Source organism: Natator depressus, chromosome 2, assembly GCF_965152275.1.
Source record: "Natator depressus isolate rNatDep1 chromosome 2, rNatDep2.hap1, whole genome shotgun sequence".
NCBI lineage: Eukaryota > Metazoa > Chordata > Testudines > Cheloniidae > Natator > Natator depressus.
The window spans coordinates 89,364,880-89,382,251 of NC_134235.1; the positions used below are offsets into that span (position 1 = coordinate 89,364,880).

Genomic DNA, 17,372 nt, shown 5'->3' on the forward strand with positions numbered 1-17,372 from the left:
GACATATTCCTGCCTGTCTTTTACCCAGAGCTGCACAACAGATCTCAGGAACAAAAACTGCACTCGCTGGATGACAGGAGAGCGCTCACTTTCTACATGGAGTGAACAAGGCCGTTCCGAAAGACAACTCAGTTGTTTGTTGCAATAGCAGAACAGATGAAGGGATTACCATTCTCTTCCCAGCGGATCTTCTCCTGGATCACCTGTTAGGACTTGGCAAAAGTTCCTCCACTTGCTATTACAGCTCACTCCACGAGGGCACAGGCCTCGTCGGCAGCCTTTCTAGCCCAAGTACCTCTCCAGGAAATCTGCAGGGCTGCAACATGGTCTTCTGTGCATACTTTCACGTCTCACTACGCCATTGTTCACCAATTCAGAAATGATGCGGTCTTTGGTAGAGCGGTACTACGGTCAGCAATTTCTTGATTTTGACCCCACCTCCTAGGTAAGGCTTGGGAGTCACCTAACTAGAATCAATATGAACAAGCACTCGAAGAAGAAGAAAAGGCGGTTACTCACCTTTGTAACTGTTCTTCAAGATGTGTTTCTCATATCTATTCCATTCCCCACACCTTCCCCTCTGTCGGAGTAGCCGGCAAGAAGAAACTGAAGGGGGGTCGGGTCGTATATAGAGCGCCATACTGGTGCCACTCCAGGGGGCTCCCTAGCCAGCCCGATGGGTAGCTGCTAGGGAAAAAACTTCTGACAGCTGTGCACGCAGTGCGCGTGCATACCTAACTGGAATAGATATGAGCAACACATCTCAAAGAACAACAGTTACAAAGGTGAATAGCCGTCTTTTTTCCTTTGTTTTCTTTCTCAGCTCTTCCTCAGAGGGATTGTGTGAGAAAGGGCTTGAGGGTACCCCATAAGAAGGAATTCCCAAGTGCTGCTTCCTGGATCCAAGTGGGTTTTTTGCGTTTGGGTCGTGGCAGAGTTTACCAAGCCAAGGTCAGAGAAAAGCTGTAACCTTGGGAGTTTAATACAAGCCTGGAGTGGCAAGTATTAATTTTTAAAATTTTTGCAGGCCCCCACCTTCTGTACTCAAAGTGACAGAGTGGGGGATTAAGCCTTGACAACTTAGGTCAGTGTAACTTTTATGTCGCTTGGGGGGTGGCTTATTCACACCCCTGAGTGACATAAGTTATACTGACATAAGTGACAGTGGTGTAGACACAGCCTTTCAGGGTTATGGGAAATAGGTTGGGATAACTGGTGAGACATAAGCATGCCATTTCCAACAGGGTAGGGCACTGTCTTGGAGTGTAGGCTTTGCTTCACATTTTTTTATATCATTCCTTCCTCTCTCTCCTTCTTCTGTGCATTTTCCTAGCCTCCTTCTTACCACTGGTGGGCACTAGTGGCAGAGAAGCCTGTGGGTTCAGTTCTGTTACTGCTGCTGTGTCTCCTAAAGGACAAAACTATAAGCATCCATGTCTAGATCTTTTTTTCTCCTGTGGGATGGCTCGGAGCTTATAATCAGGGAAGGGGTTGTTCTCTGATTGACTTTTGCAAAAAAGTGATGTTAGTAGAAGATAAGCCTTTCCACCAGACGGTCTGAGCCTTCTAAATTTGCCTTTGCAATATGGACCAAGAATTAAGACTTCCGCAAAACCAAGTCCTTTGCTTAAATGAAAGGACTACATTTCTGAACAGCCCAGGACTAAGTCCTTAAAGGCTTAATTTTATACTATGTTATGAATATATGAAATTGGATCATCTTGGTTAGCTTGATCTAATGCATTCTGAAATGTTACTGAGAACAGGGCAAGTTTTTAATTTAGCTAAACTGGACAAATTGAAGCCAACTTGCCAGTTCAGCATGTGCAGAAGTACAACTTGCGTTGGCTGTAGCAGTGTTTTAAATAGATCTTAGATTGATCAAGCTAGCTAAGGTGATCTAACATCATACCTTTTTGAGGCATTGTGTTGACTAGGATTTAGAGACTCAGTTTAGAGAGAGGTGTAACCATTTTTCTGTCTATTATAGTCTTCTCTACAAATTCCTCATCCCATCCCAAATGCCTGTTTCAAGATAGTGAGATTTTTCAGGCTAAGGGTTCAGGGTCCTCTGAAGACTTCTGGAAGAAGGAGCTCTTCAGCTGTGACTAAGCAAATTTATAGTGGACTGCCAACTCTACTGTAGTTAAGGTTTAGACCAGCTTTCTGTTTAAAGCTCAATTCCTAGGTCCTTTAAAATCTACATGGTTGCTTGAATTGCCTTGAAATTTGATGTGCCCCATGGGGCCTGCAGGGTACAGGTAATGATCCAAATAATTTCATCAGGGGATTCCGAAGATACAGCCTCCCGGGGGGAAAAAAAGGCTTTTTTGAAGGCTCATGGTTTTTACCAATGTATTTTTTTTAACAAGATAAGATTCAAACCAGAGCTGTGATCATTGCATCAGAGTCTCAGTTGCTTGAGAGTTACCCCCTAAGACTGCATGCCACCTACTAGCCCTTCAGAGAAGCAAAACTCACATGATTAGCAAAAGTTTTTAAGCATACCTAACACTTCTGAACTAAACTGAGTACGTTGAGCATGCATAGAGGCACAAGAGTGTTTGTAGCCTTGAAAGCTTCACAGAAGCTGGGGAGAGCTCAAGGGTACTTTGTGTCAGTAGTGTGGCACAGAGTTGGCCTTGCTAATGGGATTGTCAGCAGTGAGGTATGGCATGAGAGCAGTCTGTGAATGACAGGTTAGTGGAAGTATAATGTTAAATGGAATCCTATAAGGGTGCGGGGCTGTAAGATTTAACAAGTGTGCGCTTGTTTCTGGGGAGAAGGCTTAGTGTTTGAGTGTAGAACAGGTGTAGGCAGCTCCTGTTCAGTACAGCTTACCTAAAAATGGTAAAATAACTGTTACTTTTAATCCCAGGAGTCTCTGGGGACTGTATGCCACTCAAACTAACATTGGGGAAATCAATCAGGGCTTGCCTGATTTCTCTGAATGCAGAGGAAAATTTCCCTTACAGGAAGCTATCCTTCCTCTGAAACTACCTATTACCCATGAATTACTTGCCTTTATGACCTTAGTTTTGAGTTTAACAGTCCCTGACAATGTCTCTTGTCTCATAGTAGTGGTTAAGCCTGTTTCCTATTCTTTCCATTTTCATCTTGGACAAAGTCTCCCATTCCATTTTTCCACATTTACCTTGGCTTGATATTTAAAGGTCTTCGAAGTAACTTAAGAACATTTTCATATTTTAAAGGGCTTTGAATCATTTGTTCAGTATATTGGGGGCCACAGGAAGGCCATTACAGTCTCCAAGTGCACATCTTCATGTTGTTTAAGACAGTATTTTGGACATCTCTCTACCCCCAGAAGGAGAAATCCTTTCTTGGGGGAATTAAAGGCTGCTCCAGGGAAGGGTGTGCACACTACCTTACAGTAACTACAGAGCAGTCAACTGGCCCTATTTCACGTTTCATTATGTTGAATGTTGCTGCACTTGCTGATTCAGCATTTAGAATGACATTAATATTAAATAGTTCTACTTAGGGTTCTGTGAGGATGGAATGGGAGTATTTGAAGACACTCAATTAGCAGACAAGCAAAAACCTTGCTGATCTACCAAGCCTTGTTCCACTGCTTTTCTAAAGTTTAAGGAAATGCATGTTGGTTTTTTGCACAGTATTTTCGTATTATTTACCACATTAATCTGCAAGACCCTTAGCTAAAGAAACTTGTAATATTGTCTGCAGAAACTATTGTAGTTGTAACATCAGATTATCATCAGCGATTATAACACGAAAGTGAACAGTGTACTTCTGGTCAAAGGAGGTACTTTTCTTCACACAATTCAATATTATGGAGGCAGTGACTGTTTAAGAATAATCAAATGTTGTTACTAGAGCTGAATTCTAAATGTTAATGTGTTAGGAGAATTTCCAAGTGCCTCACATTCACCAAGCTGCCACAGGAACGGATTCTGTAACTGCTAGTGATGAAGATTCACATGAATTGGAGAAAGCTGGATATCATGTACAAAGAGAACCATTCTTCTTCCCAAAAATGGTAAGACAACTGGTATGTACGACTGTTTGACGACTAAATCTTATTAAACTGTCTTCTTTGGTATCTAAATAACCTCCTTTGGAACCGAAGTCTGAAAGTAAGTTTGAAAGCTGATAAGTGACTAAGCTAACAGAGGGATAGTACTTTTCCTCATCAGAAAGTTTATTAAAATTGAATAACTCTTAATCTTAAATATTTGCACAACAAATGTTGTTTTGTAAATGGTTTACTGTTAACTTGAACAACTCTGTAGATGTACCTGTTGTAGCTCTGCGCCTATTTCTTCAACAGATAAGTGAAACTGACAAGCCAAGTTTTAGACCTGGACTAGAAGGCAGTAGTTCTGATGAGACTTCTGTTGCAACAGTCGCCAATAATTCCAAAACAGAATACAGTCAGTCTGCAGAGGATCAGGTTATTGGTTTACCGGTAACAGGTTTGTGTATTTCACAGTTGGGTACTTCCTTTTGGTAAGTTTAGAGCTTATGTTCATAAATTGCTAATGCGCACTACTTAAAAACTTTGTCACAGGGAAGACACTAAAATGTAGTTGAGATTGCACTTCCTTTTCAACCCCCTTAAAAAAAAAAAAAAAAAAAGGCTAGGCAACTCTCCCCAAAAAATGAATATAGAAAATTAGTGTGACTACGTAAATCAAAATAAAAATGGATTGACCTCGATGTTACTCCATGTGTCTTGTAATTTAGAATCTTCCCAAAACAGTATTTTTACTAATTTAAAATGATAAACAGTTATGGTTCCAGAACTTCTCTGGTGACTAAGTACTCAGCTGTGTCCATCCACTTTTTGAGGCTGGGGAAAACAAAGCCCACAATGAGTAAACTTAGCAAACTGAGACAGTGATAGAGCACTCTTAAAGGTTGTTCATCCAAGAAGTCAAGTTATATAGAAGGTTTTGGAATTCAATTGGTGCTGGGCATTCTTGCTGGGAAGGAGATGGGGGTAAAAAAACACAAAATGCACATATTTTCTTAAGGTTAGCTCTCAATAGTTCAGTTCCTATCCCTCACCTCAATCTTGTCTGGCAAAGTTTTTAGTTAGCAATTTAAGAACATTCAGATACTGAATATGAGGAATTATATCCCTTCCGTAACTCTTGTTTTAGGGCTTGATTCAAAACACTCCTGTGAACTTAATGGGCTTTGGATCAGAACAGAGTCCATTCATGGGTGGAGCAGCCATTTCTGCTGAGCTAATCCACTAAATCATTTTGTGAAGGACTATTAGGCTGATCCGATGAAGGATACAGTGTTCATCTGGCCAAAGATGTCCGGTTTGATGCTGCTGTCAAGACAGTGGACTGATTTTGGGGGATCATTTCCTTTTCTCTCGTCCTTTTGGCAACTCCTTTCTTTTTTGGAGGCTGCACAGAGTGCAGTTACTACTGACCAAAGGGTCTTGAAAGTTATCTAGAAGGGACATGCAAGTCAACTCCTCTGCCATCTCCTGTCTCTCTTCAGGGACCCCTCTCAGAATTGCCTGCTGCGTTCAGAGAGACTCTTCTTCTGTTGGGTGCAGAGGAGATGATGCCTCGAGTTCTGCAGCAAGGGATTCTATTCCCATTACTTCATTATTCAGAAGAAGAAAGGAGGATGTTATCCTGTTCATTTGTCACTTCAGGCGTCAGATGTTCATCCTTTCTTCTATAATCCGCACTCTAGATCCCATGAATTTTCATGAGTCAGTTTGTAGATACTTCCATGTGTGCACTCGTTCAGCTAACAAATATCTGTTCTTCATGGCCAATGACCTTCACTATCAGTTCAGAATCTGACCATTTGGACTGTCAACATCTCCAAGGGTTTTTACCAAATCTCTCTTGGTGGTAGCAACTCACCTGAGGAGACAAGGCCTTTACTTGTACCCATATCTTGATAACAGGTTGATTCGGGGGCCACTGATCGCAGCAGGTCACAAAAGGAGGTTCAAATAGTTGTCCATCTATTCTCCTGGCTAGGCCTGAGGCTTAATACAGCCAAAATCCACCTTCACCCCATCCATTTTATAGTTTATATGGGTAGTGGTGGATGCCATAGCTGTAAAAGCGTACCTTCCTCAAGGAAAGTTTTTTGCGCATTGTGTCATTTCACTTCACACCACTCTTCTCTGCCAAAAATCTCAGTGAAGAGTCTGCGTCAGTTTGCTGTGACACATGTTTTTGTGACTCCGTATGCAAGGATGAGTCTCGACCCTCTTTAAGGGTGGGTGAAATCTCTTTACCAGCTGATCAGGCACAGCATGGACTTACCTGTAGAGGTCCCACAAAAGTGCTGGAATCTCTGCTGTGGCAGACAGACATTTAAAATGTCTGCTATGGTGTAATGTTTTAATTCTCTCTCCCCCGCCCCTCAAACCCTTGTTACAGACTCATCCAAACAGGGCTGAGGCATCTAGACAACCTTTAAGTATAGGTCCTGTGGTCCAGGGTGGAGCAAGTTGCACATAATCCTGCTAGAATTCAGGGCTATCCCTCATGCAGGGCATCACAACCCAAATCCTGATGAACAGTAGTGTGTTACAGAAACAGATGCAGTGAGATTGTCTCCCTTAAATCAGGAAGTGGTATTGGTCCATCCTTCATCTTCATCCTAATGGTCTTTCACTTACCAGGCATCCAAAATGATTTAGTGGATTAGCTCAGCAGATATGGCTGCGCCACCTATAAATGGAGTCTTGGAACTCCATCCTTGATCAGAACTTCCTAGAATGGTGGGTCCCCACCACCACAGATCTTCATGTTGACTTTGGTAGCATAGTGTCCTATATTTTTGCTCCTGGGGAGAAGTCTGAGTTCTCTGGCAAATACATTCCTGATTCAGTCGGAGGAGAACGCCTATATGTTTCCTCCCATCTTGTTAAATCCCAGAATCCTGAGGAAAGTATGACAGGACAGGGGCCAGCTGATAGTTCTGGCATTGGTGCATCAGTTCCGGTACTCCAATGGGATGCTCCTGACACTCTCCCCTACTTCCAAACTTTCCAGGCATCATTTCTTAGAACCAGGGTTCTATCTGGACCAGGCAACTCTGTATCCAGCATGAAGACTAGCTGGCTGGCTGTTGACAGGAGCTGTTCCAAGCCAGTAAAGGACATTTTGACACAGTACAGGAAGGGTTCTAAAAGACTGACACAGAGCTAAGTGGAGGTTTTTTTCAGTGTGGTCCACTAAAAGATCTCTTCAACCCATGGATTCCTCTTTCCTTGTTACCTTGGACAATCTACTGTCTTTGAAGCACTCAGGTCTGTCTGTTAGCTCTGTTGCAGTGCACTTACTGTCACCACATCATCCACCTTTTGAGGATCATTCAGTTTTTCCTGCCCCACTGTATTAGGGCTTCAGGTGGGTCTGCTTCATATGTTTCCACCAGTCAATGAGCCCTTTGTTATCTAAGACTTGAATGTGGTGCTTCTGTCATTGATATAACCTCTTTATTTAACCTATGTCATGTTCATTGTACCACCTTTCCATTAAGGCAGTGTTTTTAGTGGCTATTACTTTTATTTCTCTCATGCTGCAGGAAATGGTTGTGGCTTTGGAGATCTTGGTAGTGGAAATGAAGAAGCAGCTTTGGTACCATTATTTCCCCCTAACATGCAGAGTTTTGATACAGGGGGAATTGGAAGAAATATAACTGGAGAAAAAAATGACGTCTTAGTCCAGGCTTCTTCCAAATATATAACTCTTGATGATATTCCTACTCACAATGAGGTAATAGAAGTTTGAGGAACTGCTTGTTGTACAACAAAGAAAAAATTCAAACTTTTTTGTGGTTGAATGCTTCCAATAAGTCTGTATTAAAATATTCTGTCTTAATTTTCTGAGGACTTAGGTATTACCAATGTGTGGGGTCTTTTGCAATGCGTCTGCAACTCCAGGTGTCAATAAACATAGTATTTGGCTCTGTAGTGGGATGTGAAGCAGAAGGGCTATTGCTCCTCTAGCAACGAGCAGGGAGGAGATCTATACATAGTCTATACAAACTTTGTCTTTCCCCCTTCTCCAAGACAGTGCCGAATGGGCTGGTGTGTACAGATTTCTGAAACTGTACTTCTGGAGTCTTCCCTCTGCTCTAAGGACTGACTCAGAAGAGGGGAAGCAGAGTTGGTTGAGACGGGTCCTCTTTTGGTGGCCATATAATAAAGACTAGTATATCTCCTACTCCTGAGGGCATTCTATGCCAAAAAATTAAAAATCTGCACACAAAAAATAAAAAATTCTGCGCACAATATTTTAAAATTTCGCAAATGTTGTTTGTCCAATAAATGTGGCATTGGGGAGCACAGACGATTGCCTGCACAGAGGTGGAAGATGTCTGTGCAATTCCCCCGGCACATGAACTCAGTGGTGAGACTGCATCCAACCCTGACACAGTGCAATAAATGGGCCTGCCCCAGAAACACCCAGGACCCTCCCCCTCTGTGCCAGGTGCACCAGGGTGGGCCGGCAGGGTCAGCAAGGAAGGATCAAAGTACGGAGGGGCTTGGTGTGGAGGGATCCAGATGTGGGTTGAGAGAGTTCTGTGTGGGGCAGTTTGGTGCGTGTGGCTCAGTGGGGAATCTGGGTGCAGTGGGTGGGTCTGGATGCACAGGAGCTGCTTGGGGGTTCTAGGTGCAACGGTAATTGGACTCCGCAGAGGGGTCCAGGTGAAGGTGGTTGGCGCTCAGTGTTGGGTAGGGAGAATCTGGTGTGTGGGAGGATAGAGCTTGGCGGAGGTGAGGGGGGTTAGGTGTGGGGTGCTCATGGGCGGGGGGGGTCCAGGTCCTGGGGCTCGGTGTGGTGATCCAGGTGCAGCTGGTTGGGGCTTGGTGGGGTGGGATGGGGATCCTGGTGCGGGTGGCTTGTTGGGGTGGTTCAGGTACAAGGGGAGTGGGGCTCATCAGGGAGGGTTCTGAATGCATGGGTGGGGTGAGGCTCAGTGGGAGGGTCTCAGTATGAGGGGGTCTGGATGCCTCGGGGTTGGGCAGATGGGGGAGCAGGTCCCTGTACAGTGATCCTTCCCCCTGAAGCTGAGGAGTGATGGGTGCAAGAAGCAGGGGGCAGGGGTGTGTGTTTTTGCAGAGCTTCCTGTAGCTGGGGGAGAAATCTGGGGGTGGGTCTGACCCGGCCCCAGGTGCCATGCAGGGGAAGAGGAAGTCCCATCCTCCCCAGCCCAGTTGGGACTAGCAGTTGAGCCCATCACAGGGTTGGAGCCATCAGCTGGGTGTTCCCCAGTCCCACCCTCTGCCCCATAGGGATTTACCTCTCTGCTGGCTGCCCTGGGCACCCGGAACATACTGGTGGGGAGGGTCGTATGACCACTCTTGTGGCTTCCCTTTGCTTCCCTGTCAGTCATTTTTCTGCAGGGGACATAAATTCTGTGCATGCGCAGTGGTGCAAAATTCCCCCAGGAGTAATCTTCCTGGAGTATTTCAGGGTGGTTTCAAAATAGCTTTCGTAGAGTTTTTGTTGGCTCAAGCCCACTTCATCAGATGCGTGCACTGGAAAACACAGTCAGAAGATAGATACACACACACACACACACACACACACACACACACACACACAACATGAAGAAATGGGGGTTGCCATACCAACTCTTAACGAGACCAATCGATTAAGGTGGGCTATTAGCAAGAGGAGGGGAAAAAAACCTTTTGTAGTGATAATCAGGATGGCCCATTTCAAACAGTTGACAGGAAGGTGTGAGTAACAGTAGGGGGAAAATTAGCATGGGGAAATAGTTTTTAGTTTGTGTAATGACTCATCCATTCCAGTCTTTATTCAAGCCTAATTTAGTGGTGTCCAGTTTGCAAATTAATTCCAATTCTTCAGTTTCTCGTTGGAGTCTATTTTTGAAGTTTTTTTGTTGAATAATTCCAACTTTTAGGTCTGTAATTGAGTGTCCAGGGAGGCTGAAATGTTCTCTGACTGGTTTTTGAATGTTATAATTTTTGATGTCTGATTTGTGTCCATTTATTTTTTTTAAGTAGAGATTGTCCGGTTTGGCCAATGTACATGGGAGAGGGGCATTGTTGACACATGATGGCATATATCACATTGGTAGAAGTGCAGGTAAACGAGCCTCTGATGGTGTGGCTGATGTGATTAAGTCCTATGATGGTGTCCCTTGAATAGATATGTGGATATAGTTGGCAGCGGGCTTTATTGCAAGGATAGGTTCCTGGGTTAGTGTTTTTGTTGTTTGATGTGTGGTTGCTGGTGAGTATTTGCTTCAGGTTGGAGGGCTGTCTGTAAGCGAGGACTGGCCTATCTCACAAGATCTGTGAGAGTGAGGGATCGTCCTTCAGGACTGATTGTAGATCTTTGATGTTGTGCTGGAGAGGTTTTAGTTGGGGGCTAAGGATGACGGCTAGTGGCGTTCTGTTACTTTCTTTGTTGGGCCAATCCTGTGGTAGGTGACTTCTGGGTACTCTTCTGGCTCTGTCCACCTGTTTCTTCACTTCAGCAGGTGGTAGTCTTGAATAAAGACTGGGTGTGGATGAGTCATTACACTAACTAAAAACTATTTCCCCATGGTAATTTTCCCCCTACTGTTACTCACACCTTCTTGTCAGCTGTTTGAAATGGGCCATCCTGATTATCACTACAAAAGTTTTTTTTTCTCCTGCTGATAATAGTCCACCTTAATGGATTGGACTCATTAAGAGTTGGTATGGCAACCCCATTTTATCATGTTCTCTGTGTTTGTGCGTGTACATATATCTATCTTCCTATTGTATTTTCCACTGCATGCATCTGATGAAGTGGGCTTTAGCCCACGAAAGCTTATGCTCAAATAAATTTGTTAGTCTCTAAGGTGCCACAAGTACTCCTCGCTTTCTGCTGATACAGACTAACACAGCTACTACTCTGAGACCTAATCTGTGTAAACTGGACTAGAATCTAACTAGAATCTAACTAGAAACACTTGCTAGTTTTGTTTATGTACAAAGTGCGAACTACTTCGTTAATTATTTTTTTTTGTTCTTAAGGATGCCATGAATGGTGAAGATGTACTAGATTCCATCAGTCCTGCTGAATTCAAACTAGATTCATTATACTTTCAGCACATGGGCATCGATAAGATGGTGGTTGATCTCTCCAATGCCATTTTAGAGCAGAGAACACAATCCTCTAACTTGTGTCATGCTTTTGCATCTGAGGCTGAAGAAGTATTGCACTTGACAGATAGAGTATTTGTGTATGACACAGCTCCTCAAAGTCCTGTTAATGAAAATGCAGTTGTGACTGATACAAATCCAGCTGATTGTGAACTTGGTCTGGCTGATACTTACCTGTCTCCAACTGCTGGTGGTAGAGGAAATGAATATCAAGATACAACAGAGGAAGGTTAGTTGCTGTAGAAATAGTCCATTAGGGCAAATGAGACAAGATTAGTTTGTATGGTGAGGGAACTAAAATTGCAAGTTAAGCTTTTTCCTAAACATACCAGAAAATTATAAGAAAAGATCTAAGGGTACGTCTACATGGGCGGGTAGTGATCGATCGATCGGGGATGGATTTTATCGCATGTAGTGTAGACGCGATAAATCGATCCCTGATCGCTCTGCCGTCGACTCCTGTACTCCTCTGCAGTGACAGACGGAAGTGGAGTCGATGGGGGAGCGGCGGCAGTCAACCCCATGCTGTGAGGTAAGTCAACCTAAGATACGTCGACTTCAGCTACGCTATTCTTGTAGCTGAAGTTGCGTATCTTAGGTCACTCTCCCTCCCCCCAGTCCCCAGTGTAGACCAGGCCTAAGTCTAACTTAACTAGAAGAAATTTCTAGTTCAGTTTTGAATACTGTTGTTTGTTGATATTTAATATATTAAATCACACAGTAAAGCTTAAATTGTGGAGTGTCGTACAGTTCATAAAAATGTTATTTCAATGACAGTAACTAATATAAATTACAAGTTAGAAAATGTAGCTAACCAGCAAACAAATTGCTAAAATTTAAGAGACTACTATTTTTTTTGTACCCCTTTATCTTGATCTAAAGCAAATTCAGTATTTTATGGCCTGGATGACCCACCACAAAGTGTTGTCTATCAAAATGAAGAGGGAAAATGGGTGACTGATCTGGCATATTATACCTCATTTGATAAAGAGCAAGACTTAAATCTGCCTGCAGACAAAAAAATAAGTGAAGACTTCATAACCGCATGTAAGTAACCTTTTTTTCTTCTGTTGACGACTCAGTTGCATATAATTAAGATTGCTTTCTTTCCTATACATGAACATAGGAATGATTGGTGCTAACATGACCCCTGGTGTCAAGTATAAGCCTCTGGTCTTGGGAATTTATGGATTTTCCAAGAATGGATCATATGGTTAAGACTATGTTTATGTCATGGAGATCACAGAAGCCACAGAATCCGTGACTTCCAGAGACCTCCGTGACATTCTCTGCTTTAGTCCCAGGGGCTGGAGGATTCTGGAGGTGACAGTAGGGTGACCAGATAGTAAGTGTGGAAAATTGGGATGGGGTGGGGGGGTAATTGGCACCTATATAAGAAAAAGCCCCAAATATCAGGACTGTCCCTATAAAATTGGGACATCTGGTCACACTAGGTGACAGCCAGTGGGGCCATGGCTGGGGTCCGGTGACAGCAGCGACAAGTGACAGGGGGCCCCCTGCAAAGTTCCAGAGACAGGTGACAGACTCCTGAAGGGGTACTCCTCAGGGTTCCAGTGACGGGTGACAGTCTCATGTGGAGGGAGAGGGATGCCTCAGCCATCAGCTAGGGTGTCCCATTTTCTCTTTGGGAAATATGTTCACCCTGCAGCTCCCAGATGCCCTAGGCGGAAGGCGGAACCCCACAGATCCCAGCCACCATGGTGGTGGGAGAAACTATGGAGTCACAGCAGCAAAAGTCAGACAGGTCACGGCTTCCGTGAATTTTTGTTTGTTGCCTGTGACCTGGCCATGACTTCTACTAAAAATAACCAAGACAAAATCTTAGCCTTAGATATGGCTAATGGCTTCTTTCCCATGTCTTCTCCCTCCATCCTCCAGTGAGGATTGTGGTTTAAAGCATCTGTTAACTCTCTCACAGATGTGTCTGATTACTGTTGTGTAAGTGAATTGAGACAGGATGTCCCAATGGTACAGGAGTGTAGAACAAAATTGCTTTTGGAAATTGGTCACTGCCACCCTATGATCCCACAGAGAGGCTATTATAGTCATTCTGTATCATCCTGTGGCTATGGAAGTCTCCCAAAACTACAGGAAACTCCCTTGCAAAATGTTCCTTCTCCCTTTTAACATCCATAGTTCTACGGGAAGCTGCATTTTCTGAACTGTATATATTCTAATTTCTTACTAAATGCTTTATTAAATATTTAAAGGTTGCAAAGTCAATTTCTAAGTTAGGAAAAAACCTTAATTGCTTTCCCTTTAAGTGTGCGTGCATTCAGATGGTCTTAGTTCTATGAGTCCTTTTCCACAGGACACAACCCTTACTCACTTCCTGGGATATATGGTGCTCAGCAAATGAGGCTGACATTCACTGCTGCATCCTTATTCTGTGGATGGTCATATTTACTACGTGCCAGTCAAATGTTGAACTGAATGTGGAATATTTTATTTCTGCACGGGTATTCTTATTTTGGTCACCAGCAGAGTGAATGTCTCACAAACCATTTATTTTTTATCATCACCTTTGTAATTAATAGAAGTAATATCCCTATTTTGCAGCCAGGAACAGAGTGCAAACAGACTGGGCAGAAATGTAAGCATTCATTAACTTTGGGTGCACAACTTGACCTCTAGGGGATGCTTTTTCCAAAGGTACTGAGCATTTGCAACTCCTATAAACTTCAGGGTTGAATGCTTAGCATTTCCGAAAGCAAGGTCCTAGATGTTTCAAGTGTTGTGCACAGAATTGTAGGAACACAAAACTAACTGGAATCTTCAAAAGTAGTTGCTATAGTGACTTAATTTTTAGAAGTCTGTGGCAGAGCAAGGATAGGAGTTATCCTAGTTGCCAGTTCTGTACTTAACCACCAGATCATCTCCCCCACTACCTGGTGTTCTCCTTCTTCATTTACAAAGCACCTTTCAACTTCTGCTTCAAATGAGTCAAGGGTCATGTGCAAAACAGCCTTACTTCACAACATAGCCCTGTAACATTCTCAATTCATTCTGTACGCTGAATGAACAGGGTTGTTACATTGTGTGATCGTAGAATTAGAGACTGTGTCATAATGCACATGTACAAGGAGACAAGTAAGCTTGCATGGTAACCTTACGATAGACCTATGTTCTCAGTCACAACTGCTTATTGTAGGGACCAAAGCATTTATTATTTTGTAATAATAATAATGCAGTGCAATTCAAGCATGTACATCTAAAACATAAAGCTGTGTTAAATTTACCATATTGGTTATTGTATATGGGTGTTGCAAAAACTGGTACACTACAACTCTGAAATCCTTTAATTCATGGGAGGCATTTTAGAAGTTAGAAAATTTTTCATGGAGGATACATGGGTTTGAAAGTCAAAAGCTAGTTCAGAGGTCTGTTTGAGATAGTCTTCAACACTGTAGGGCCTATTGCTACAGACACTGTGTACCAAAACAGTATTCACAAAAAGAAAAGGAGTGCTTGTGGCACCTTAGAGACTAACAAATTTATTTGAGCATAAGCTTTCCTGAGCATCTGATGAAGTGAGCTGTAGCTCACGAAAGCTTATGCTCAAATAAATTTGTTAGTCTCTAAGGTGCCACAAGTACTCCTTTTCTTTTTGTGAATACTTTTTTGGTACAGTGTCTGTAGCAATAGGCCCTACAGTGTTGAAGACTAACAAAATTATTTGAGCATAAGCTTTCGTGAGCTACAGCTCACTTCATCAGATGCTCAGGAAAACTTATGCTCAAATAAATTTGTTAGTCTCTAAGGTGCCACAAGTACTCCTTTTCTTTTTGCGAATACAGATCAACATGGCTGCTACTCTGAAACCTGTCAAAAGTATTGACAGCTATGGCTTTTTTGCTGCCAGGACGACTAAATTAGGTCTAAAATCAAAGCTTAATTTTTTACACTTAAGGAGTAGGGGCTATATTTGCAAAGGTATTCAAAGCAGGGGCTTCTGTAAATCCCCAACTTGCATCTTTGTGTGTCTATATACCTTTGTAAATCTGGCCCTTGCTGCCTTGTATGCATAGTTACACATGCTTTAGTATAAAGAATCTGTCATTGACTTGGAAAAATGCTGCAAACTTAGAAATTTTAATTTCAAATCAGTTTTATATCAATGGCTATGTTGTAGTTAATTATTTTCATTTTTTTAAAGCTGAAGCAATAGCTAAGATTGCACAAGATCAAGAAGAATTTGAGAGGGATCACAGGTTTTTGCAGGTTAGTGACTTTATAAAAAGTTAACTTTCTGAGAACTGCAGAAGGGTGATCTACTTATTTTGAACAACTTTCAAAATGATTTTTTCATTCACAGGAAGAGAAAATAGACACACACAATACATCTGAAATAGAGGATACATCATGGAAATCTGCCAATAACTATAACATACTGAGAGCGTCCCATACAACATCTGATCTTAGTAAAGATGCTAGCTACTTACGTTTGTCTTTGGGGGAGTTCTTTGGTCAGAGATCAGAAGCTCTTGGCTGTCTTGGCGGAGGCACTGATGTGAGAAGGGTATGTGGCTGACTAGCATTTTAATGCAAAGAACTGAAGGAAAGGACAAGAGGAACATAGCTGGAACTCTTGTTCTTCTATTGCATTTGTAACTAATGCTTCCAGAAGAGTCTGATCTTCTAGACTAATCCAGTTGCTAGTGATACTCTGTTCTAGCATGTGAGAGATATTGGATGAGTTTTGTTCCCCAGGTTGGGAGTTATTAGAGAGCGGGTATAGGGCATGCCTTGTGTTTATTTAAGGGGCCACTTTGACTACCAGTGGGTTTCAATTTCCACCTTTTGAAGAAGTGATATTGTACATTGGGCTATAGCAGCAGTGGGCAAAATACGTTCCCACGGTCCGCATCCGGCCCATCTAACATTTCTGTCCGGCCTCCTCTGCCCCCTCATGATCTCAAAGTCTGGGCCACTAAAAGTCCCACTACGCAGTGGGGTGCTCAAGCAGGCTACCTGCCTGTCACGGTCTCACGCCACTCCCGGAAGTGGCTGGCTGCTGCTGACATACCTCTGCGTGTCCTGGTGGGTGGGGAGGCAGCTCTGCGCACTGCCCCGCCCTCAGCACTGTCCTCAAAGCTCCTCAAAGAAACTGGCCAATGGGAGCTGTGAGGGCGGTGCTAGCAGGTATGGGCAGCGCACGGAGACCTGCTGCTCCACTTTCCCCTGAGAGGTGTGCAGAGATGCTTTTGGGAGTGATGTGGGCCACGGCATGCACGCAGCCTGCCTGAACCCTGCTATGCCACCGGCTGGGAGCCTCCTGTGGTAAGTGCCTCCCAGCTCGAGCCTGCACCTTGCACCCCCTCCTGCACCCAAATTCCCTCCCAGACACTGCAACTCCTCCTGCACCCCAGCCCGGAGCCCCCTCCTGCACCCAGACTCCCTCCCAGACCCTGCACCCCCTCCATTAACAAAGTAGAAATGTGCGGCCTCTGATAACTTCCAAAATTTGTGGAGTGGCCCTCCTGTGAAAATTATTGCCCACCCCTGGGCTATAGTATGTAGTAAAAGTAGGCCAGATACAGAGGATTATTGGAGGTCTGTGGCGATTATCCTCTTTTGGGGTAGAGTGAGAAAAATCTGTTTGTTAAAACATTTTTGTTTAGTTAATGAGAAAAATTATGTAGTGTTTTTTTTGTATGCTACCTAAACACTCTACAGACAATTTTTAGGATGTTATAATACTTACTGAGGAAAAAATCACTGACTTATTTTTTACAGCCATCTTTTGGTTATCATATTACATCACCAGAGAAAAGGCAACCTGTAGCTTTGTTAAGGCAGTCTGATGCATCAAGAGGCAACTCTGAGCAAGAGCGTTCACAGATTTCTGATACGTTTTTTCCAGGTACTATAAAATGGGTAAAATAGCAGGATCAATTTAGAGAATTAGTAGCTATATGTGAATATTCCTAACCATTAAAATTAGTGAAGACTGTTATGAATGAACTGTCAAAGGGGGCAATCACTGAAATGTTTTTCACCGATAGTTATTTTCTTTTCTAAGATTAAAGAACATAAAATCTTTATAAGGACTACATAAGGTTCTAATGCCTGAGAGAAAATTGATTTGTTCTGGCCATCTCAGCATCTGTCAGGAACACTGGAAAATTGCAGGAAATTTTCAAGTCTTGCGGATCACTTTGGGACACTTAACACTTATTTAGCCTATTCCTAGTTAAATACTATTTACACA

General features: G+C 43.0%; 1 protein-coding gene across 1 annotated transcript in view; it reads left to right on the forward strand.

Moving 5' to 3' along the window:
* The window catches only part of CEP192 (centrosomal protein 192), a 211,938-nt gene that overhangs the window by 65,597 nt on the left and 128,969 nt on the right, over positions 1–17,372 (forward strand). The window contains 8 exon segments of the mRNA XM_074943491.1: positions 3,884–4,018; positions 4,310–4,454; positions 7,558–7,748; positions 11,012–11,369; positions 12,023–12,187; positions 15,318–15,382; positions 15,477–15,680; positions 16,898–17,024. Coding sequence (XP_074799592.1) covers positions 3,884–4,018; positions 4,310–4,454; positions 7,558–7,748; positions 11,012–11,369; positions 12,023–12,187; positions 15,318–15,382; positions 15,477–15,680; positions 16,898–17,024 — 1,390 coding nt within the window.